Source organism: Atractosteus spatula, chromosome 13 (genome assembly GCF_055471065.1).
Source record: "Atractosteus spatula isolate fAtrSpa1 chromosome 13, fAtrSpa1.hap1, whole genome shotgun sequence".
NCBI classification, from domain to species: domain Eukaryota; kingdom Metazoa; phylum Chordata; class Actinopteri; order Semionotiformes; family Lepisosteidae; genus Atractosteus; species Atractosteus spatula.
This window is the reverse complement of record NC_142718.1, coordinates 591,982-616,429: the sequence shown is the minus strand read 5'-3', so window position 1 is coordinate 616,429 and position 24,448 is coordinate 591,982. Positions and strand designations below refer to the sequence as shown.

Here is a 24,448-nt window from a genome sequence, read left to right as displayed (position 1 = left end):
ATGTTGTGAAATAATCTACCAGCACAAAGCAAACTGTGAGGTTCACCCAGAGAGCCCAGCCCAGCCCTGTGGTCCGACCTGCTGTCAACACAGCTGCTGGGGGTGTCTGGGGTGCAGTGGGGAGAGAGTGGGGTGTGGGCGACTGTGCACGAGGGAGGAGTGCGTGCTGGTGACCGTGCGCGAGGGAGGAGTGTGAGTGGGTGACTGTGCACAAGGAAGGAGTGCGTGTTATGAACTTATGAAAAGAAACAGTAGTCTTGGAAATAAAGCAGGTTTATTGAAAATCACTGCTGCCCTCTGTACTGTCACTAAGAGAGCCACAGGAGCAGCATCAGTATTTTGGAATGACTCACGCAAAGGAGACAAAAAAACAGGATTCTAGGGTAGATACAAAGTGCAGTTATATCTTAACATCAAAAAATCTGTGCAAAGAGTAAAAACAGCCCCAGCTCCCCAATCCCTACTGAACACAGCTCAGGGTACCCCACACCCCAGCGGCCAGACCGCAGCGCCCCAATCCCCACTGCACACAGCTCAGAGTACCCCACACCCCAGGTCAGTCAGTGCAGCCTGGCTCAGGTCAAAGGGTGCTGGGGGAGATGTGAGCCACACATTCCTGCATCCTACCCTCTGATACCGTCTGCACCGCGCGTGTGTCAGTACACAACACTGGAGCACCGGCTCAGCTCATCTGAGCCACACAGAGAATCCCTCAGCAGCAAACACACACAACAGGACAGGAGACGCAGCGAGAGAGAGAGGGGAGATCACAGGGAGTCCCTCAGCAGTAAACACACACAACAGGACAGGAGACACAGTGAGAGAGAGGAGACCGCAGAGACTCTCCTGGTAATAGACACACAGCACCGGACAGGAGACACATTGAGAGAGAGAGGAGATCACAGGGGATCCCTCAGCAGTAAACACACACAACAGGACAGGAGACGCAGTGAGAGAGAGGGGAGATCACAGGGGATCCCTCAGCAGTAAACACACACAACAGGACAGGAGACGCAGTGAGAGAGGAGATCACAGAGAGTCCCTCAGTGATAAACACTCATTAGGATAAGGGAGAAACAAGCAGTAGATGATATAACCTAAAGCTTTAAACTTGTGCACTGTTTGTATTGAAAGTTCAGTTAGTCTGCAGGCCAGAACAAAGTGCCCTAACTGGGACCCCAGCCAGTTCCTGTCTGAGGTTACAGGTGCGAGGGGGGTAAGCCAAGTCACTGCCTCGCGCCTGCAGCCTGTGTGGCCCGGCGGTCCAGGAGAACCGCTGCCTGGCCTGGTCCTGTGGGGGGGTGTCTGTGCTGAGGGAGTCAATCCAGCAGTTCAGTGCCTCAGTTGTTCTTCTTGTCCGGGGTGGGGGCACAGGGGGCGTAGGGGGGTGGCTGGTCCTGAGAGAGACAGACAGGACACAGGGGTCAGTGATACAGAGACAGACAGACAGGACACAGGGGTCAGTGATACAGCAACAGAGGGGTCAGTGGTACCGGTGGACAAACGGACGATCTTACCATGGGCATATAGACGCTGTGAGGGTTACTGGGGTTGTAGTAGGCACTGGCCGCAGCCTCGGCTGCCTTGGAGTTACCTGAGAGAGACACAGGGGTTAATACAGACACACGGGCAAGGACACTCAGGCAGAGAGACAGACAGGCATTAAGAGAGACGGGGGCAATGAGAGAGAGACGGGTGTGACAGGAGGGCAGTCAGAGAGAGAGACAGAGAGAGGTGTGACAGGAGGGCAGTCAGAGAGAGAGACAGGTATGACAGTGGGGTTACCTGCTGGGGGTGTCCAGGTGGAGGGGGCAGCGCTGGGGGGCCCAGGGTAGGGAGGAGGGGGTGGCATGTAGGCCGGATTCATGGGCGGAGCCGAGGGGTAGCCACCTGCAACACAATCCACCAATCAGAGCACAGCTTAAGGTACCAACCAATCATCAGCCCCGGGCTCCGGCCAATCAGAGACCAGCACACATTCAGAGGAACCAATCAGAGCAGCAGAACTCCTCCCCAAACAGCCAGCTGGAGGGAGTGGCCTGACACTGCGAGAGAACATGGCGCCGCAGTCCGCAGCTGGGAGTCTCGTCAGCCAACCCAACGCCAGGCTTACCTGCTGCAGGGGGGGGGTAGGGATAGCCCACGTTGCCCTGTGCTGGAGGGGGGGCGGGGTAGAATCCATTTGCCGGGGGAGGTGGGGCATAGGGGTACATGCTTGGAGCTGGAGCGGGGCCGTATCCATTTGACACCCCCCCTGGAGGGCAGTACCCAAACGAGGGACCTCCACTTTGAGCTGGAGGGGTTCGAGACGCTGAAGAGAGAGAGAGAGAGAGAGGGGTTAATACAGACACACTGACTGGACACTCCAGTACATTAACACTGCACTGAGAGAGAGGGGTTAATACAGACACACTGACTGGACACTCCAGTACATTAACACTGCACTGAGAGAGAGAGGGGTTAATACAGACACACTGACTGGACACTCCAGTACATTAACACTGCTCTGAGAGAGAGAGGGGTTCATACACACACACTGACTGGACACTCCAGTACATTAACACTGCACTGAGAGAGAGAGGGGTTAATACAGACACACTGACTGGACACTCCAGTACATTAACACTGCACTGAGAGAGAGAGGGGTTAATACAGACACACTGACTGGACACTCCAGTACATTAACACTGCACTGAGAGAGAGAGGGGTTCATACACACACACTGACTGCACACTCCAGTACATTAACACTGCACTGAGAGAGAGGGGTTAATACAGACACACTGACTGGACACTCCAGTACATTAACACTGCACTGAGAGAGAGAGGGGTTAATACACACACACACTGACTGGACACTCCAGTACATTAACACTGCACTGAGAGAGAGAGAGGGGTTAATACAGACACACTGACTGGACACTCCAGTACATTAACACTGCACTGAGAGAGAGAGGGGTTAATACAGACACACTGACTGGACACTCCAGTACATTAACACTGCACTGAGAGAGAGAGGGGTTAATACAGACACACTGACTGGACACCCCAGTACATTAACACTGCACTGAGAGAGAGAGGGGTTAATACAGACACACTGACTGGACACTCCAGTACATTAACACTGCACTGAGAGAGAGAGGGGTTAATACACACACTGACTGGACACTCCAGTACATTAACACTGCTCTGAGAGAGAGGGGTTAGCGTTGTGCATATAGCATGGCTCTCCTTACCATTGGTAGCAACTTTGAACATCAATTGGCCAAACTCAATAGCGCCCCCACTGTTGAAGGATAACTTGAAGTTGGCCTGGCCCTCCCAGCCCCCTGCAGGAGGAAGAGAGTGTATCAGCTCAACAGGAAGTCAGACTGCGGTGTGGTATTCCACCCGAGACGGAGACACACTCGCAGACGTGCACACGTGCGCACACGCACACCGCTTCACTGACCTCCAGGCTCCGCCTTCACCGTGCCCCGGATGTAGTTGGCAGCGAAGACTGGCTGTTCGATGGAGCAGCCCTTCACCAGATAGAAGGGCATCATGAAAGACTGAAGAACATCCTTCCCCCGAGACACAAACACCAGCTGACAGAGAGAGAGAGAGGGGTTAATACACACACTCCTCCTGCACACTACTGTACACTGACACTGCACTGAGAGAGAGAGGGGTTAATACACACACTCCTCCTGCACACTACTGTACACTGACACTGCACTGAGAGAGAGGGGTTAATACACACACTCCTCCTGCACACTACTGTACACTGACACTGCACTGAGAGAGAGAGGGGTTAATACACACACTCCTCCTGCACACTACTGTACACTGACACTGCACTGAGAGAGAGAGGGGTTAATACACACACTCCTCCTGCACACTACTGTACACTGACACTGCACTGAGAGAGAGAGGGGTTAATACACACACTCCTCCTGCACACTACTGTACACTGACACTGCACTGAGAGAGAGAGAGGGGTTAATACACACACTCCTCCTGCACACTACTGTACACTGACACTGCACTGAGAGAGAGAGGGGTTAATACACACACCCCTCCTGCACACTACTGTACACTGACACTGCACTGAGAGAGAGAGAGGGGTTAATACACACACTCCTCCTGCACACTACTGTACACTGACACTGCACTGAGAGAGAGAGAGGGGTTAATACACACACTCCTCCTGCACACTACTGTACACTGACACTGCACTGAGAGAGAGAGAGGGGTTAATACACACACTCCTCCTGCACACTACTGTACACTGACACTGCACTGAGAGAGGGGGTTAATACACACACTCCTCCTGCACACTACTGTACACTGACACTGCACTGAGAGAGAGAGGGGTTAATACACACACTCCTCCTGCACACTACTGTACACTGACACTGCACTGAGAGAGAGGGGTTAATACACACACTCCTCCTGCACACTACTGTACACTGACACTGCACTGAGAGAGAGGGGTTAATACACACACTCCTCCTGCACACTACTGTACACTGACACTGCACTGAGAGAGAGAGAGGGGTTAATACACACACTCCTCCTGCACACTACTGTACACTGACACTGCACTGAGAGAGAGAGGGGTTAATACACACACCCCTCCTGCACACTACTGTACACTGACACTGCACTGAGAGAGAGAGAGGGGTTAATACACACACTCCTCCTGCACACTACTGTACACTGACACTGCACTGAGAGAGAGAGAGGGGTTAATACACACACTCCTCCTGCACACTACTGTACACTGACACTGCACTGAGAGAGAGAGGGGTTAATACACACACTCCTCCTGCACACTACTGTACACTGACACTGCACTGAGAGAGAGAGAGGGGTTAATACACACACTCCTCCTGCACACTACTGTACACTGACACTGCACTGAGAGAGAGAGGGGTTAATACACACACTCCTCCTGCACACTACTGTACACTGACACTGCACTGAGAGAGAGGGGTTAATACACACACTCCTCCTGCACACTCCTGTACACTGACACTGCACTGAGAGAGAGAGGGGTTAATACACACACTCCTCCTGCACACTACTGTACACTGACACTGCACTGAGAGAGAGGGGTTAATACACACACTCCTCCTGCACACTGCTGTACACTGACACTGCACTGAGAGAGAGAGGGGTTAATACACACACTCCTCCTGCACACTACTGTACACTGACACTGCACTGAGAGAGAGAGGGGTTAATACACACACTCCTCCTGCACACTACTGTACACTGACACTGCACTGAGAGAGAGGGGTTAATACACACACTCCTCCTGCACACTACTGTACACTGACACTGCACTGAGAGAGAGAGGGGTTAATACACACACTCCTCCTGCACACTACTGTACACTGACACTGCACTGAGAGAGGGGTTAATACACACACTCCTCCTGCACACTACTGTACACTGACACTGCACTGAGAGAGAGAGGGGTTAATACACACACTCCTCCTGCACACTACTGTACACTGACACTGCACTGAGAGAGAGAGGGGTTAATACACACACTCCTCCTGCACACTACTGTACACTGACACTGCACTGAGAGAGAGAGGGGTTAATACACACACTCCTCCTGCACACTACTGCACACTGACACTGCACTGAGAGAGAGGGGGTTAATACACACACTGCTCCTGCACACTGCTGTACACTGACACTGCACTGAGAGAGAGAGGGGGGTTAATACACACACTCCTCCTGCACACTACTGTACACTGACACTGCACTGAGAGAGAGAGGGGTTAATACACACACTCCTCCTGCACACTACTGTACACTGACACTGCACTGAGAGAGAGGGGTTAATACACACACTCCTCCTGCACACTACTGTACACTGACACTGCACTGAGAGAGAGGGGTTAATACACACACTCCTCCTGCACACTACTGTACACTGACACTGCACTGAGAGAGAGAGGGGGGTTAATACACACACTCCTCCTGCACACTACTGTACACTGACACTGCACTGAGAGAGAGAGGGGTTAATACACACACTCCTCCTGCACACTACTGTACACTGACACTGCACTGAGAGAGAGGGGTTAATACACACACTCCTCCTGCACACTACTGTACACTGACACTGCACTGAGAGAGAGAGGGGTTAATACACACACTCCTCCTGCACACTACTGTACACTGACACTGCACTGAGAGAGAGGGGTTAATACACACACCCCTCCTGCACACTACTGTACACTGACACTGCACTGAGAGAGAGAGGGGTTAATACACACACTCCTCCTGCACACTACTGTACACTGACACTGCACTGAGAAAGAGAGGGGTTAATACACACACTCCTCCTGCACACTACTGTACACTGACACTGCACTGAGAGAGAGGGGGGTTAATACACACACTCCTCCTGCACACTACTGTACACTGACACTGCACTGAGAGAGAGAGAGGGGTTAATACACACACTCCTCCTGCACACTACTGTACACTGACACTGCACTGAGAGAGAGAGAGGGGTTAATACACACACTCCTCCTGCACACTACTGTACACTGACACTGCACTGAGAGAGAGAGGGGTTAATACACACACTCCTCCTGCACACTACTGTACACTGACACTGCACTGAGAGAGAGGGGGGTTAATACACACACTCCTCCTGCACACTACGGTACACTGACACTGCACTGAGAGAGGGGGGTTAATACACACACTGCTCCTGCACACTACTGTACACTGACACTGCACTGAGAAAGAGAGGGGTTAATACACACACTCCTCCTGCACACTACTGTACACTGACACTGCACTGAGAGAGAGGGGGGTTAATACACACACTCCTCCTGCACACTACTGTACACTGACACTGCACTGAGAGAGAGAGAGGGGTTAATACACACACTCCTCCTGCACACTACTGTACACTGACACTGCACTGAGAGAGAGAGAGGGGTTAATACACACACTCCTCCTGCACACTACTGTACACTGACACTGCACTGAGAGAGAGAGGGGTTAATACACACACTCCTCCTGCACACTACTGTACACTGACACTGCACTGAGAGAGAGGGGGGTTAATACACACACTCCTCCTGCACACTACTGTACACTGACACTGCACTGAGAGAGAGAGAGGGGTTAATACACACACTCCTCCTGCACACTACTGTACACTGACACTGCACTGAGAGAGAGAGGGGTTAATACACACACTCCTCCTGCACACTACGGTACACTGACACTGCACTGAGAGAGGGGGGTTAATACACACACTGCTCCTGCACACTACTGTACACTGACACTGCACTGAGAGAGAGAGAGGGGTTAATACACACACTCCTCCTGCACACTACTGTACACTGACACTGCACTGAGAGAGAGAGGGGTTAATACACACACTCCTCCTGCACACTACTGTACACTGACACTGCACTGAGAGAGAGAGGGGGGTTAATACACACACTCCTCCTGCACACTACTGTACACTGACACTGCACTGAGAGAGAGGGGTTAATACACACACTGCTCCTGCACACTACTGTACACTGAGAGAGAGGGGTTAATACACACACACTCCTCCTGCACACTACTGTACACTGACACTGCACTGAGAGAGAGAGGGGTTAATACACACACTCCTCCTGCACACTACTGTACACTGACACTGCACTAAGAGAGGGAGGGGTTAATACACACACTCCTACTGGACTGAAAGAGAAGGGTTAATAGGAGAGACAGGCAGAGAGGCGGAGAGACAAGTACTATACCCGGTAGGGGGTCAGGTAGATGGTGCCTTTCTTGGTGCCTCGAAAGGCATCTGTCTTGGACGTGACTTCGCTGAAGGACAGTTCCACATCCTTGCACTCCTTCAACACACTGTGGGAGAGGAGACAGACCAGCATGTAACTGGCTCAGGCCAACTGTAACTTGCTTGTTTCAGCTCTCTGCTGCACTACTGCTGTCAGCTCTGTCACACACAGGTCCCACACCAGACCTGTTTCAGCTCTCTGCTGCACTACTGCTGTCAGCTCTGTCACACACAGGTCCCACACCAGACCTGTTTCAGCTCTCTGCTGCACTACTGCTGTCAGCTCTGTCACACACAGGTCCCACACCAGACCTGTTTCAGCTCTCTGCTGCACTACTGCTGTCAGCTCTGTCACACACAGGTCCACACCAGACCTGTTTCAGCTCTCTGCTGCACTACTGCTGTCAGCTCTGTCACACACTGGTCCCACACCAGACCTGTTTCAGCTCTCTGCTGCACTACTGCTGTCAGCTCTGTCACACACAGGTCCCACACCAGACCTGTTTCTGGGTATCTCTCACATCCCCTTTGTTTCCAACAGGAAATCTAGTTTCCTCACTTCATGGTCTGTCAATAAGGCACAGGAACAGTGTTTTGTCACCCCCACACACTCACATACTTGCAAAGGGTCTGGAGGGCTGTCTGGTGTTTGCTAACAGGTGAAGAAATCTTTTCCCTCTAAGTTTCACAACACATGACACTGTTCCTCTGAGTTACCCTGCGTGCCCAAGAACAGCAGTGTTGTGTCATTTTGTTTGTGTAGCAGTGTTGTGTAGTCTCTAGAGTGCAGCTGTTTCCTTGGATGTGTAGCAGTGTTGTGTAGTCGCCAGAGCATGGCTGTGTTGTCTTGTCAGTGTGTAGCAGTGCTGTGTAGTCACTGGAGCGTAGCTGTGATGTTTTGTCAGTGTTTTGTAGCGTCTAAAGCACATTTATGCTGTCTTGCCAGTGTGTGGCAGTTGTGTAGTGTAGTCTCTGGAGCGCAGCTGTTGTTATGTCAGTGTTTAGCAGCGTGTGTAGCGTCTAGAGCACATTTATGCTGTCTGGCCAGTGTGTAGCCGTTGTGTAGTGTAGTCTCTGGAGCGCAGCTGTTGTTATGTCAGTGTTTAGCAGTGTTGTGTAGCGTCTAGAGCACATTTATGCTGTCTGGCCAGTGTGTAGCCGTTGTGTAGTGTAGTCACTGGAGCGCAGCTGTTGTTATGTCAGTGTTTAGCAGTGTTGTGTAGCGTCTAGAGCACATTTATGCTGTCTGGCCAGTGTGTAGCCGTTGTGTAGTCTGTGGCGCACAGCTTGCAAGAGCGACCAACACCGGGCCGCAGTGAGCTCGCGGCGTCTCGGACCTTCTACGATCTCGTGACTGCCCGGGCCTGTCACGCACTGTTTACATCCGGGACTGTGGCCCACTTTAAAGCCCAAACAGACGGACAGTTCATACAACCAATAGAAAGGCGGTTAAGAGACACTGGCCAATTTCGTCACAGTACACACGTGATTGACAGTAAAGCGTTCTCACGTGAAAGCCAATCAAATAGGCAGACTCCCGGAAGGGGTGGGACTTAGGGAAGTAAACACCTAGCAGTTCTCATATATTATGAAATATTTAGATTTTAGTCACCTCGACGGTTTAAACAGTCAAAACTCCAGCCATAGAGACAAATCCCAGTACAGATTTACACGTTAATCGGAAGCATTTACATTCTTTTAAAAAATATTAGTCATTTTAACAGATCAGCCCCTAAAAAATCAGAGTGCGCGATTACACGAAAGATCCTGTTTTTAGTGTTCTTTAAGTTGTCAACACAGCCAAAAAACACAGTTACACAAGCAGAATAACACTGGCTTTCTTTACAGATCCACCAAAGTCGAAAGCGAAAACGTGCTTCAGTGCTTTTACGGTGAAAAACAATGTCCTCGCCTTGCTCGCTATCCCCCACCTAGAAGCTTCACGGCGCAAACTAGGCGTCCTGTCAGCCTGCGCTGCGCCGCCGGTTAGTTTAAAACCGTTCAACACACTTCAGAGGGGACTGGCACCCGGGACACGGCCCCATCGGCGAACCCGACCGAGTCCGGACCCTGTCGACGGCTTTGCCGTGAATTATTTCCCTGCAGGTGCTGCCTGCGCCTTACCTCTCGCCGTTAAAGATGACAACTCCGCCGGTCTGCGAGTGGTTCCTGTTCAGCGCCATGTCTGCTCGGAAACTAACTCCCTCTCTCTCCCTCCCCCGGCGTCACCCCTCACCGCCACTCGTCGGTTCCCGAACAGTGTTGGGAAACACCTGACGGGCAGACAGAGCTGGGATAGGACACGTATTAATTGAACAGACCCGCAGTTCTGCTGGAGGGAGTTACTGTAGCGGCCACGGCGTCGCTAATTACGGCTCCCGACAGTGTTTCTATGAGGAGCTTATTACACTGGTTCCTCTTGCTCGGAAAGCAACGGAGAAAAAAGACGGCGTTGCTCGTTTTTCGACTGCCCCTCTCAATCTCGGGGTGTACATACCAGTGAGCGTCTGCCTCAAGCCCTGCAGGGTGCCCACAGGCCTCAGAGGTACCTGATTCAGCGCTGCTGTGTTGGTGTCTGCTCCGCTTTGAGCTCGGTGTTGTGAGCCACTGTAAGTTCGCAGTGTGAACCGCAACAGCAGATCAGAAAGGGCTGAACTGGTCCAACTGGGGAAGCAATTACTGCCTGACCTGGCTTCATTATTCAGCCAACAGGAGATCAGTTACATGGCTGCCGGCCCTGATGCAGTACCCCAGTGGTCCAGTACTCCAGTACCCCAGTGCTGCAATGTTGCAGTACCCCAGTACACCAGTACACCAGTGCTGCAGTGCTCCAGTTCCCCAGTGCTCCAGTGCCCCAGTGCTCCAGTGCTCCAGTACCCCAGTGCTCCAAGTACTCCAGTGCCGCAGTGCTCCAGTACCCCAGTGCTCCAGTGCCCCAGTACTCCAGTACCCCAGTGCTCCAGTGCCCCAGTGCTCCAGTGCCCTAGTGCCCCAGTGCCCCAGTACTCCAGTGCCGCAGTGCTCCAGTGCCCTAGTGCCCCAGTGCTGCAGTGCTCCAGTACCCCAGTGCTCCAGTACTCCAGTGCCCCAGTACTCCAGTGCCCCAGTGCCCCAGTGCCCCAGTGCTCCAGTGCCCCAGTGCTCCAGTACTCCAGTACCCCAGTGCTCCAGTGCCCCAGTACTCCAGTGCTGCAGTGCTGCGATGAGGATTGTAAGGTGAGAGGAAGCAGACACGTCGCCCCTCAGAGTCATCACAAGTGCTCTTTATTGTTCTGGTTCCAGTCTGGCCTTATTAAAAATAATCATCATAACAATAATAATAACAACAACTATAGCAACACCAAACACACTGAAGAACACACTCACACGGCCTGTCTGCTCAGAGCACACAGCCCGTTTGGCAACAGAGAACAGGGTCACACAGTGAGAGGCGAGGAAAGGGGGTTACAGTGTGACGGAGGGGGAGAGATGAGGGGGTGACAGAGAGAATGGCGGAGATGGGGGTCACACAGAGTGGGGGGGTAATGGTCACATGACAGCACCTGTTGTAAGGGGGTCACAGGGAAGAGGGGTGAGTAAGACGGGAGTCAGGAATTCACCCCACAGACACAGAGAGGGATGGGAGACACAGTGTGAGAGAGCGCACTCCCTCTCCCAAATATTGATCCCTTATTACATTTGTAGAAACATTAAATAAAACTCTTACAAAATCTACAATGGGGTACCCTGCCCCAGAGCTGGGGACCCCCACACCTGCGGGTTTCACCCCCACTGAGCTCAGCCATCACCTTACTGAGAGCACAGTCTCCACTCCCTCTCTTCTTCTCCCTCTCTCTCTCTCTCTCCCTCCCTCTCACTCTCTCTCTCCCCCTCCCTCTCTCTCTCTCTCCTCTTGTTCTCTCTCCTCTCCCTCTCTCTCTCCCTCTCACTCTCTCTCTCTCCCTCCCTCTCTCTCTCCTCTTGTTCTCTCTCTCTCTCCCTCTCTCTCCTCCCTCTCCCTCTCCCTCCCTCTCTCTCCCTCTCCCTCCCTCTCTCTCTCCCTCTTGTTCTCTCTCTCTCTCCCTCTCTCTCTCTCTCCCTTTCTCTCTCTCTCCCTCTCTCTCTCTCCCTTTCTCTCTCTCTCCCTCTCTCTCTCTCTCCCTTTCTCTCTCTCTCCCTCCCTCTCTCCCTCTCTCTCTCTCCCTCTCACTCTCACTCTCTCTCTCTCCCTCCCTCTCTCTCTCTCTCCCTCTCCCTCTCTCTCTCCCTCTCCCTCCCTCTCTCTCCCTCCCTCTCTCTCTCCCTCTCACTCTCTCTCTCCCTCCCCTCTCCCCCTCTCACTGTCTCTCTCTCCCTCTCCCTCCCTCTCTCCCCTCCCTCTCTCTCTCCCCTCTCTCTCTCCTGCTGGGATTGAGCCCCACTGAGAGCCCAGTCTCCACTCCTGGCTCCTCAGTCAGAACAGACTCGCAGAGTGGGCAGGAGCCCCATCAGCTCCGTTAACGACCCCCTGAAGACACGAGCTCGGGGCTGGAAGGACCCGCAGGAATGGGGGACGCCGGGACCGGGCGGGGGAGCCCCTGACCTATGAGACGTCTTGCATGCACACACACCCCCGCACTCACACACACATCAAAACGAAAGGTGTGCCCCCCACAAAGTCGGGGGACACCTGGTGAGAGACCGGGGTGCGGGGTGGAGGGAGTGGACGATCAGAGCCGAGGGGCGGGGGGACACGGGGGCTCAGCGGGGCGCGCTGGTCTGTCCTGGGGGTGTCCTGGTCCGTGGGCTGGGCTGACTCAGTGAAACAGGTCTCTACGCACAGCGTGGTGGGAGTGTGGAACAGGCAGCTGAAGCCGATGCCCCGGACTCCTTCAGGAAGTGGCGGGGTGAGGTCCTGGGGTCCCTGGGGTCCGCAAGCCTCCAGTCCAGCCGGAGGGGGTTGAACAGCGCCCCCCTGTGGCTGGCTGGGACAGGAGACACACCGCTGCTGGCTGTGCTGTGCTGGTTAAGGAGGAGGTGATGGGTTGGGTGGGGGTCAGGGTCAGGGTTAGGGTCAGCTGGGGGTCAGGACTGGGGGTCAGGGTGGGGGTCAGCTGGGGGGTCTCCTGTGAGTCTGGGCTGTGTGAGTCACGGAGAGGCGCAGCCTGGGATCTCTCACACAGCACAGCTCACTCCCAGAGCTCCAGGAGTCTCCCAGGACACCTCCCCCAGGCAGGCCAGGCCCTGCAGGGTACAGCCCCGGCCCGAACCCGCGGCCGGCGGGACGTCCCGACTGCAGGGGGGCGGTGTGTGACTGTGCCGGAGACACGGGAGGCAGGAACTGGGTTAGAGCTGAATTCGCCTGGAAGGGCCTGGCCTGCAGCACAACACTGGGCACAAGCCAGAGTAGACTCCAACACCACAGTGCCGGATCCGGTACATCCTGCAGGGCCCGACATGGAAGCTCAAGAAGAAGCCGTTGCAGCCAGCGGAGTCTGAGGACGAGCAGCGGCGTCACTGTGGCGCCCATGGAGTGGAGGGGGGGGGTCAGCTGACCCCGACTCTGATTCTGCGTTGTAATACTGGGGGCGCAGTGCTGTCCGCTGGCCAGAGGAGGTCGCTGTGTGCTTACAGGTTGCTCTCATGCGGCTCCTCGCTGTCGGGGGCGGAGCTGACAGGAGGCAGGCCGCCGTTGTCGTTGAGACGTTTGGCGCGGTACGTCTCATAGTGGATATTGTGAGTGGACCTCCTTCAGGTCCTGCAGGTGAGACCTGGACAGACAGACAGAGAGGGGGGTTAATACACACACTCCTCCTGCACACTGCTGTACACTGACACTGCACTGAGAGAGAGAGGGGTTAATACACACACTCCTCCTGCACACTACTGTACACTGACACTGCACTGAGAGAGAGGGGTTAATACACACACTCCTCCTGCACACTACTGTACACTGACACTGCACTGAGAGAGAGGGGTTAATACACACACTCCTCCTGCACACTACTGTACACTGACACTGCCCTGAGAGAGAGAGGAGTTAATACACACACTCCTCCTGCACACTGCTGTACACTGACACTGCACTGAGAGAGAGAGGGGTTCATACAGACACACTGACTGGACACTCCAGTACATTAACACTGCACTGAGAGAGAGAGGGGTTAATATAGACACTAATGGGACACTACAGTACAAGAAGAACAGAACCAGTAGTTGCTTACCTGATGAGAAAATCTCGCAGCCGGGCAAACTCACAGTGACTCGGATTTTCAACTGGAGAAAAATAAGATATTGAACAAACAAGAGTAAGTTACAGATACACTCCTGACTGGACTGGAGACACTGCTGTCCCTCTCCTCTCACACTGCCCCTGAATTCACACACTGACACTCCTGACTGGACTGGAGACACTGCTAGAGACACTGCTGTCCCTCTCCTCTCACACTCTCCCTGAATTCACACACTGACACACTCCTGACTGGACTGGAGACACTGCTAGAGACACTGCTGTCCCTCTCCTCTCACACTGCCCCTGAATTCACACACTGACACTCCTGACTGGACTGGAGACACTGCTGTCCCTCTCCTCTCACACTGCCCCTGAATTCACACACTGACACACTCCTGAATGGACTGGAGACACTGCTAGAGACACTGCTGTCCCTCTCCTGTCACCCCACCATTCCACTAACTTTAACCCCTTATATGTCTCTCACCCTCCACAACTCCCCAGGGTGTCTTCCTGCCCAACACTCTCTTCCCATTGACCTGATATTCCTTGTCACTGCCTACTACAGCAAATGGCATGAACTCCTGAAAGAGAGAGAGAGGGGTTAATACAGACACACTGACTGGACACTCCAGTACATTAACACTGCACTGAGAGAGAGAGAGGGGTTAATACAGACACACTGACTGGACACTCCAGTACATTAACACTGCACTGAGAGAGAGAGGGGTTAATACAGACACACTGACTGGACACTCCAGTACATTAACACTGCACTGAGAGAGAGGGGTTCATACAGACACACTGACTGGACACTCCAGTACATTAACACTGCACTGAGAGAGAGGGGTTAATACAGACACACTGACTGGACACCCCAGTACATTAACACTGCACTGAGAGAGAGAGGGGTTAATACAGACACACTGACTGGACACTCCAGTACATGAACACTGCACTGAGAGAGAGAGGGGTTCATACAGACACACTGACTGGACACTCCAGTACATGAACACTGCACTGTGAGAGAGAGAGGGGTTAATACAGACACACTAACTGGACACTCCAGTACATTAACACTGCACTGAGAGAGAGAGGGGTTAATACAGACACACTGACTGGACACTCCAGTACATTAACACTGCACTGAGAGAGAGAGGGGTTAATACACACACTGACTGGACACTCCAGTACATTAACACTGCACTGAGAGAGAGAGGGGTTAATATGGAGGAAGACTTACTCTGATCTTGTCGTTATCAGCCTTGTCCTCCATGTCTTCATCAAACTCCTTCTGAGGATAAAACTCTATCCCCTGAGTCTCCAGCTCCTTCCGCACCTATGAGAGAGGGGAGAGAGACAGAGGAGGCTCAGCCCAGGGCTCTCAGAGACAGCCCGTCCGGTGCTGCTGTTGCTGGTGAAAGCAGGCCGCCAGCCCCCTCACCCTCTGTTTGAACTCGGCCTTCTCCTCCACGGTCAGCGTGTCGGCCTTGGCGATGACCGGGATGATGTTGACCACGCGGCTCAGGTGCCTCATGAACTCCATGTCCAGGGTCCGCAGTCTGCAGGGAGAGAGGGAGGCAGGGCGATTGGTACAAGCCGGAGATAACAGACAGACTGTCCCCCCGATGCCTCATCCTGCCCGACACCATCTGCAGAGGACAGCCGGCCACAAGGCGGCACTGCTGTCCAGCGAGCTGGACCCGCCCAGCCCCTGCACACAGAACCAGGCCTGCGATCTCGGTGCGAGTGTCCCCTACGAGTGTCGGGGTCGAGCTGTACTCACGAGTGTCCGGTGGGGGAGATGAAGTACAGGCAGCAGTGCACGCGTGTGTCCGGGATGCGCTTCTTCCGCGCGATGTTCACCTCCTCCTTCAGGAACTTCTCATACTGCTCATTGATGTACTTCGCAATGGGCTCCCAGCTGCAGCGAGACAACGCATCGTCAGAGCACCGAATTCACACTGTTACTGCAGTGTAATAACACTGTAATAGCACTGTATTCCTACTGTAAATGCAATGTAATTACACTGTAACAGCACCATATTCACACTGTTACTGCAGTGTAATAGTACCGTATTCACACTGTTACTGCAGTGTAATAGCACTGTTTCTACACTGTTACTGCAGTGAAATAACACCATAATAGCACTGTATTCAGTCTGTCACAGCACTGTGTTAACAATGTTACTGCAGTGTAATAACACTGTAATAGCACCATATTCACACTGTCACTGCAGTTTAATAACACTGCTATAGCACCTTATTAACATCATTATACCACTGTATTTACACTGTTACTACAGTATAATAAAACTGTAATAGCACCATATTCATTCTGTCACTCCACTGTAACAACACAGTAATAGCACTGTATTCATACTGTCTCTGCACTAATAATACCCACTAATTAACATTTCATGTCTATATTTATAGCCTATAGCTTTCTAATGCATTGTGGCATAGGAAAGAGTGCCAGTGGTGTATTATACTTACTATCCTGTGCATATACTGTACATGCACACCATTCTGATTTACACCAAGACCAGCACTGTGGGATGAGCTGTAATATCTATGATATCTGGTTACAGGACAGTGTTACAGTATCACACACACTGGACCAGAGCCCTGGTGAAGGAAGGGGAGGTTAAAGGTGAGAGGTTGTGGGTCACGTACCAGTTGTCGTTGTTAATCTGATCCCCAAAGCCTGGAGTGTCAATGACCGTGAGCTTCATCTTCACTCCACCCTCCTCGATCACTGGAAAACAGTACCAGCAGCTCACTGTCAAATCAAATCTTCACCATCACCACCACCACCCTCATCATCATACTTCCCACCATCAACATCATCTTCATCACCACCACCTTCACCATCACTGCCCTGTTCTTCATCAGCATCATCGTCTTTATGATTCCGATCTTCATCGCTAGAATCACACCATTATTGTTACTGTTCAGTTCCTGAAAGCTGTTGCTCACAAGAGCCACGGTAATATTGTCTCCTCCTCCCCTCTCTGCCCCCAGTCCTGACCCGACCCGGCCCGGCCCGCTCACCGTGCGACACGGCCTTGATCTCCACCGTTCGGGGAATCTTGTCCTCACGGCTCCAGCCAGTGGACCTGCGGCTGACCTGCGACTTGAAGAGCGTGTTGACCAGAGTGGACTTCCCCAGGCCGCTGTGCCCTGAGAGAGAGACAGGTCACAGACACAGTGAGAGAGAGACAGGACACAGACACAGCGTGTTGACCAGAGTGGACTTTCCCAGGCCGCTGTGCCCTGAGAGAGAGACAGGTCACAGACACAGCGAGAGAGAGACAGGACACAGACACAGCGAGAGAGAGACAGGGTACTGACACAGCGAGAGAGAGACAGGTCACAGACACAGCGAGAGAGAGACAGGACACAGACACAGTGAGAGAGAGACAGGGTACTGACACAGCGAGAGGGAGACAGGGTACTGACACAGACACAGTGAGAGAGAGACAGGACACAGACACAGCGAGAGAGAGACAGGTCACAGACACAGTGAGAGAGAGACAGGTCACAGACACAGAGAGAGAGAGACAGGTCACAGACACAGCGTGTTGACCAGAGTGGACTTCCCTAGGCCGCTGTGCCCTGAGAGAGAGACAGGTCACAGACACAGCGAGAGAGAGACAGGACACAGACACAGCGAGAGAGAGACAGGTCACAGACACAGAGAGAGAGAGACAGGTCACAGACACAGCGTGTTGACCAGAGTGGACTTCCCTAGGCCGCTGTGCCCTGAGAGAGAGACAGGTCACAGACACAGAGAGAGAGAGACAGGACACAGACACAGTGAGAGAGAGAGACAGGACATAGACACAGTGAGAGAGAGACAGGTCACAGACACAGCGTGTTGACCAGAGTGGACTTCCCCAGCCCGCTGTGCCCTGAGAGAGAGACAGATCACAGACACAGAGAGAGAGAGACAGGACACAGACACAGTGAGAGAGACAGGGTACTGACACAGCGAGAGGGAGAGAGACAGGACACAGACACAGCGAGAGAGAGACAGGTCACAGACACAGCGAGAGAGAGACAGGACACAGACACAGTGAGAGAGAGACAGGGTACTGACACAGTGAGAGAGAGACAGGGTACTGACACAGCGAGAGAGACAGAGTACTGACACACCGAGAGAGAGACAGGGTACTGACACAGTGAGAGAGACAGACAGGACACAGACACAGTGAGAGACAGACACAGTGAGAGAGTCAGATACTGTGAGACAGACAGACAGGATACAGACACAGTGAGAGAGAAAGAGAGGATATAGACACAGTGAGAGAGAGACAAGATATAGACACAGTGAGAGAGATGGGCTGCTGAGAGAGACAGATAGGCTGTAGCCACAGTTAGAGAGACAGACAGGCAGTAGACAAGAGAAACACTGGGGAAACAGAGGAGCGAGAGAGACAGTCAGTCTCACCGACGACCATGATGTTGAAGTCGAACCCTGTCTTCATGGTCTTCCTCCTCATCTGCTCGATGATGGTGTCGATGCCCACGTACCCCAGGAGCGCTGACCCCCCTGAGCCCAGCGACCCCAGCGAGGACCCCAGCGAAGACCCCCCTGGCACCTGTGATAGCCCCGCCACCCCCACGCCGGGGGGCTTGACTGGGACGGCCGGTTTGGGCCGGACTTCAGGGGGAACCACCTCAGACATCCCTGAACACCCTGAGGACAGACAAGGTGTGGGGGGGCGTTAATACAGACTGTTGGCTGGAAGAGAGACACACCCCAGACACGCCCCTCACAGACCCCCCCCCAGACACACCCCCATAGACCCCAACCCAGACACACACCCATAGACCCCCCCCAGACATGCCCCTCCTAGACCCCAACCCAGACACACCCCCATAGACCCCCCCCAGACATGCCCCTCATAGACCCCCCCAGACACTCTGCCACACCCACTGACCGACACACCCACTGACACTACCTGACAGTCTCAATTCTCACACACATTGTATACTCACATGCACAATCACACTCACACATACTCACACACTGACACACCCTACACCAGCTCACATATACATGCACACACAATCACACTCACACACATATACTAACACTCACAATCACACTCACAGAATTACAATCACACTCACAATTACACACTCACACGACTACACTAACTCACACATACACGCAAACACAACCACACAAACACATATACTAACGCATGATCACACACACTCACACAATTATAATCAAATTCACACACACAACAATTGCACTCACACAGTTATAATCACATTCACACTCACACAATCGCACTCACACAATTATAATCACATTCACACACACTCACACAATCGCAGTCACACAGTTCTAATCACATTCACACACACACACACACAATCGCAGTCACTCAGTTCTAATCACATTCACACACACACAGCTAACAGCCTCCGATGCCCCTCGCGTTGTGGGCGCTTATCGCCGACACTAGACGCACAGAACCGCACCGACCCGCCCCCCCGGTTCCGAACAGCGGCCGAACCCGAGCATTCGCAGGAACCGCACGCGTGTTCGGGACCTGGCGTGGGTCGGTAGCCCTGCAGACGCTCGGCTGCGCCCGCCCTCGGAGCCCCGGGCTGCAGACCCACGGCGCAGCGGGGCGGAACCGGATCGGCGGCGGACCGGAGAACCGCTCCTGGCCTCCACCGGGCCGGGCCGCCGGCGGAGCGGGTCCGACGGTACCTGGGCGGTCGCGACAGAGCTGCTGGCCGGCCTGCTGGAGTCCGTCTGTCGGTATATCCGCTCGCCACAGCGCGCCCCTGCCCCCTTTGTCCGGGACGGAGCCCACGGATGCGCGCTGTCGTGCGTGTGCGTGTGCGTGTGCGGGTCACGCAGGCGCCGGACGGCTGGCCGGGGCTCTCCGCGGGGCTGCGGGATGTCGCTTTCTCGCCTCTTTTTTTGAAAACACGCAAGAAGCGACGGTGATGTGCCCTCGAGGGAGGCTGGCGAGGTCACGTGATCGGGGCTGGGTACCTCTCTCTCCCTCTCTCGCGCCGAGCCCCTTGGTTGCCGTGGTGACGGGAGGAGAGTGGGGGGGCTGCGCTCGTGCACGGGGCTTTGTGAGCGTGAGCGATGGGGACAGTCAGTGTTGCCACAGCAAATAAAATAATGAAATTCACATGAAACAAAACAAAAAATAAAAATAAAATCTACAGAGATGTTACAGACATTTACAACAGAGACACTCTCTCATCTACCTTTTTATCTCTCCTCGACCCTCTCTCACTCCTCTCTCACTCTCCACTCACTCCTCTGGCCAGGCTGTGGTCACTGAGGTGAGGTCTCTCTGTCTCTCTGTCTCTCTCCTTGTCTCCCTTGTCTCTCTCTCTGTGTGTCTCTGTGTGTCTGTCTCTCTGTCTCTCTCTGCCGGAAGCCGTAGACCTCACTCTGCACACAGCTCTTTCCTGAGTTTCAGGAAACTGTGGTCTGTCAGAAAGAAGGACAGACAGACAGAATATTAATTAGTAGTCAACATGCAGCAGAGAGCACTACAGCCCCAGTCACCCCTGAGAACCAGTGAGCACAGCTCCCAGCATCACAAGACCCTGCTGAGCCAGAGCTCAGCCCAGAGAAGAGCCCTCAGCCAGCTGAGCTCACTGACAGCAGCCAGCTACAGCAACACCCACCACACACACACTGAACAGCACTGCCTCCCCTACAGGGACACACACACACACACTGAACAGCACTGCCTCCCCTACAGGGACACAGACACACACTGAACAGCACTGCACTGCCTGAGAACAGGCTCAGTGACCACAGCCTGGCCAGAGACACTGGACACAGGCAGACCTGGCTGCCCAGAGGGGACAGGCTCAGTGACCACAGCCTGGCCAGAGACACTGGACACAGGCAGACCCGGCTGCCCAGAGAGGACAGGCTGTGCTCCCACTGCCAGTGGGGAGAAACAGAAACATACACACACTTCCTACTGCACTGCGACAAATACCCTCGGACTAGACAAACATTCTACCCAAAATAACAAATTAACTCACACTGCCCAGCTCCAGCACAGAGCTGTGAAGGACACACAGCACCAAACCCACACTGATCGGCTCCAGCACAGAGCTGTGAAGGGCACACAGCACCAAACCCACACTGATCGGCTCCAGCACAGAGCTGTGAAGGACACACAGCCCCAAAGCCAAACCGACCCCAGTGCCCAGCTCCCCAGTCCTGTGGTCCTGCTCGGTGCGTCAGGGTGTCTGTGTGTGAGCTTGGCGCTCCTACTCCCTATCGCTGTCTCACCCTGCCTGAGCCCCTCTGTCCGGCGCTTGATAAGAGACACTGGGTCACGAGTCTTTGTGCACATCAGCCTGTGTCTTTATGTGTGGGAGTGTATCTCAATTTGTGTGTGAGTATGAGTGTGTGTCTCAGTGTGTGACAGTGTGTGGTTGATTGTCAGTGTATGTTAGGGTGTGTGAGAGTGTGTCTGTGTGTTAGTGTGTGCGACAGTGTGTTAGTGTGTGTGAGAGTGTGCATATCAGTGTGCTAGCACGTCAGTGTGTGTGTGTGTCAGCATTTGATTGAGCGTGTGTCTATATGAGTGAATGTTAGTGTGTCAGTGTGTGTAAGTGTGAGTGTGTTTGTCAGTGTGAATGTGTGTGTTAGTGTGTCAGTGTAAATGTGTGTCAGTGTGAATATGTGTATCAGTGTGTGTGTGTATCAGTGTGAGGTGTCAGTGTGTGTGTGTGTGTCTATCAGTGTGTGTGTGTATCAGTGTGTGTGTGTGTGTGTCTATCAGTGTGTGCATCAGTGTGTGTGTGTGTGTGTGTGTGTATCAGTGTGAGGTGTCAGTGTGTGTGTGTCTATCAGTGTGTGTATCAGTGTGTGTGTGTGTGTGTGTGTGTGTGTGTGTGTATCAGTGTGAGGTGTCAGTGGGGCTCCTCTCCCCTGCTCAGTGACACAGCCTCTCGGACTCCCCTCTCTGTCCAGCCCCCCGGCCGTGTCCTCCTGGCCTGGCCTGGACCGGGGCGCTCGTCCGTGTGGGAGCCAGGAGCGGGGGTCTCCGCAGGCTCGGGGGTCGCAGGGGCTGCTGGGAAGAGCAGGCCCCGGAGGAGCCTGGGGCTGGAGTTGGGGGCCCAGCCGCGGCCCGGTGCCCTGCCCTGGGCCGCCCTCGGGACCTGCAGCGCCTGCGGGATGTGGAAGATCTGCTTCCTGACGAGGGCGGCGGGCAGCCGGACGAGGCCCCCTGGACGCCAGGGCTCGCCGGGGGGGAGATGCGGAAGGCGACTGTGGGGAGAGAAAGGAGCAGGAGAGTCACAGCCCGCCAGTTAAACCCCCCTCTGGAGAAGAGCGCCCCCTACAGCTGGTCACCACACTGGGGAGGGGGCCGGGAGCTCTGGTCCGGACACGGACACAGACAGGTCAGACTGAGGCAGGCAGGACCTGCGGGGCTGACCCCTGTCCAGCGGCCTGTAAAGTCCGAGAGCACTGGACAGCGCACAGGTGTCCACACCCCCCGCGGGCCGAGACAGTGTCCACTCCCAGACCGCTGCTTCCTCTCGAAAAGACCAAACAAGAGCGATCAATTATTCACGCACCTGAGATCGATCTGTCTGCCTCGGAGTCCTGTCCAGCAGTGTCTCTGTGTCTCTCAGAGTCCTGTCCAGCAGTGTCTCTGTGTCTCTCAGAGTCCTGTGCAGCAGTGGTCAGTGTCTCTCAGGGTCCTGTCCAGCAGTGGTCAGTGTCTCTGTGTCTCTCAGAGTCCTGTCCAGCAATGGTCAGTGTCTCTGTGTCTCTCAGAGTCCTGTGCAGCAGTGGTCTGTGTCTCTCAGAGTCCTGTCCAGCAGTGGTCAGTGTCTCTGTGTCACTCAGAGTCCTGTGCAGCAGTGGTCAGTGTCTCTCAGAGTCCTGTCCAGCATTGGTCAGTGTCTCTGTGTCTCTCAGAGTCCTGTGCAGCAGTGGTCTGTGTCTCTCAGAGTCCTGTCCAGCAGTGGTCAGTGTCTCTGTGTCTCTCAGAGTCCTGTGCAGCAGTGGTCAGTGTCTCTCAGAGTCCTGTCCAGCATTGGTCAGTGTCTCTGTGTCTCTCAGAGTCCTGTGCAGCAGTGGTCTGTGTCTCTCAGAGTCCTGTCCAGCAGTGGTCAGTGTCTCTGTGTCTCTCAGAGTCCTGTGCAGCAGTGGTCAGTGTCTCTCAGAGTCCTGTCCAGCATTGGTCAGTGTCTCTGTGTCTCTCAGAGTCCTGTGCAGCAGTGGTCTGTGTCTCTCAGAGTCCTGTCCAGCAGTGGTCAGTGTCTCTGTGTCTCTCAGAGTCCTGTGCAGCAGTGGTCAGTGTCTCTCAGAGTCCTGTCCAGCATTGGTCAGTGTCTCTGTGTCTCTCAGAGTCCTGTGCAGCAGTGGTCTGTGTCTCTCAGAGTCCTGTCCAGCAGTGGTCAGTGTCTCTGTGTCTCTCAGAGTCCTGTGCAGCAGTGGTCAGTGTCTCTCAGAGTCCTGTCCAGCAGTGGTCAGTGTCTCTGTGTCTCTCAGAGTCCTGTTTGGTCTGTGGCTGGTCTCACACTGACCAGTGAAGGCGGAGAAGAGAGGGACGATCAGAATGTCCCTCACCCACACAGCCAGCTTCAGCGCAGCAGTCCACCACACTGACCGGCTCAGTTCATACTGACCTCCCCGAGCTCACAGCAGTGTCCAGTCTCGTCTCCGTTACTGGTTAACACTGCTGGACATCGTGTTCAGCTGGACCACAGCAGGACACCACACACACACCACTGTCTGGACCAGCACTGACAGGAGAAACAGGAGACACAACGCACACACACACCTCTGTCTGACTGGCGGGGTGAGAGGAGGGATAGGAGACACAACACACACACCTCTGTCTGACCGGCGGTGTGAGAGAAGGGATAGGAGACACAACTCACACACACCTCTGTCTGACCAGCAGTGTGAGAGGAGGGATAGGAGACACAACGCACACACACCTCTGTCTGACCAGCAGTGTGAGAGGAGGGATAGGAGACACAACGCACACAGCTCTTCTTCAGGAATGTCCTGTTTTATTGGGTTTCACTCAGCATGAAGCTCAAGTCTCCTGGCAGGAAGGATGGTGACAGAATGTTTGTGGTTTAGATACAAAAATAAGTTTCATTTCCCCCCGAAAAGTCTCTGCTCCTCGTCTTTCTCCTTGATCCCAGGTCTGCTCCCAGTGCTGGTGCTCCACTGGCACGCTCCCGTCCCAAACGGTCATGGGGTCCCCCGGGGAGACACCCCCTCACTCACACCCCCGAGCCTGCGAGCTGTCTCAGTCCTAGGGTCGCCCGGGGAGACACCCCCTCACTCACACCCCCGAGCCTGCGAGCTGTCTCAGTCCTAGGGTCGCCCGGGGAGACACCCCCTCACTCACACCCCCGAGCCTGCGAGCTGTCTCAGTCCTAGGGTCCCCCGGGGAGACACCCCCT

General features: G+C 54.1%; 2 protein-coding genes across 2 annotated transcripts; both read right to left on the bottom strand.

Annotated features, from left to right (window-relative positions):
- Positions 1-257: 257 nt before the first annotated feature.
- Positions 258-10,530, bottom strand: wbp2nl (WBP2 N-terminal like). Its single transcript, XM_088930930.1, has 8 exons — positions 9,937-10,530; positions 7,772-7,880; positions 3,451-3,586; positions 3,236-3,328; positions 2,114-2,311; positions 1,786-1,890; positions 1,518-1,594; positions 258-1,397 (listed from the first exon to the last, which is right to left on the bottom strand). Exons 1-8 carry the CDS (start codon positions 9,993-9,995, stop codon positions 1,341-1,343), a joined length of 834 nt encoding a protein of 277 aa, XP_088787056.1. The 5' UTR covers positions 9,996-10,530; the 3' UTR covers positions 258-1,340.
- Positions 10,531-11,060: 530 nt separating this feature from the next.
- septin3 (septin 3) lies at positions 11,061-21,102 on the bottom strand. Its single transcript, XM_088930883.1, is given in 12 exon segments — positions 11,061-13,512; positions 13,514-13,541; positions 13,995-14,046; positions 14,490-14,586; positions 15,246-15,341; positions 15,447-15,564; positions 15,789-15,926; positions 16,679-16,760; positions 17,057-17,185; positions 18,456-18,704; positions 19,737-20,109; positions 21,050-21,102. Coding segments are annotated over 10 exon segments (1,092 nt in total). The 5' UTR covers positions 18,694-18,704; positions 19,737-20,109; positions 21,050-21,102; the 3' UTR covers positions 11,061-13,398.
- Positions 21,103-24,448: the final 3,346 nt, after the last annotated feature.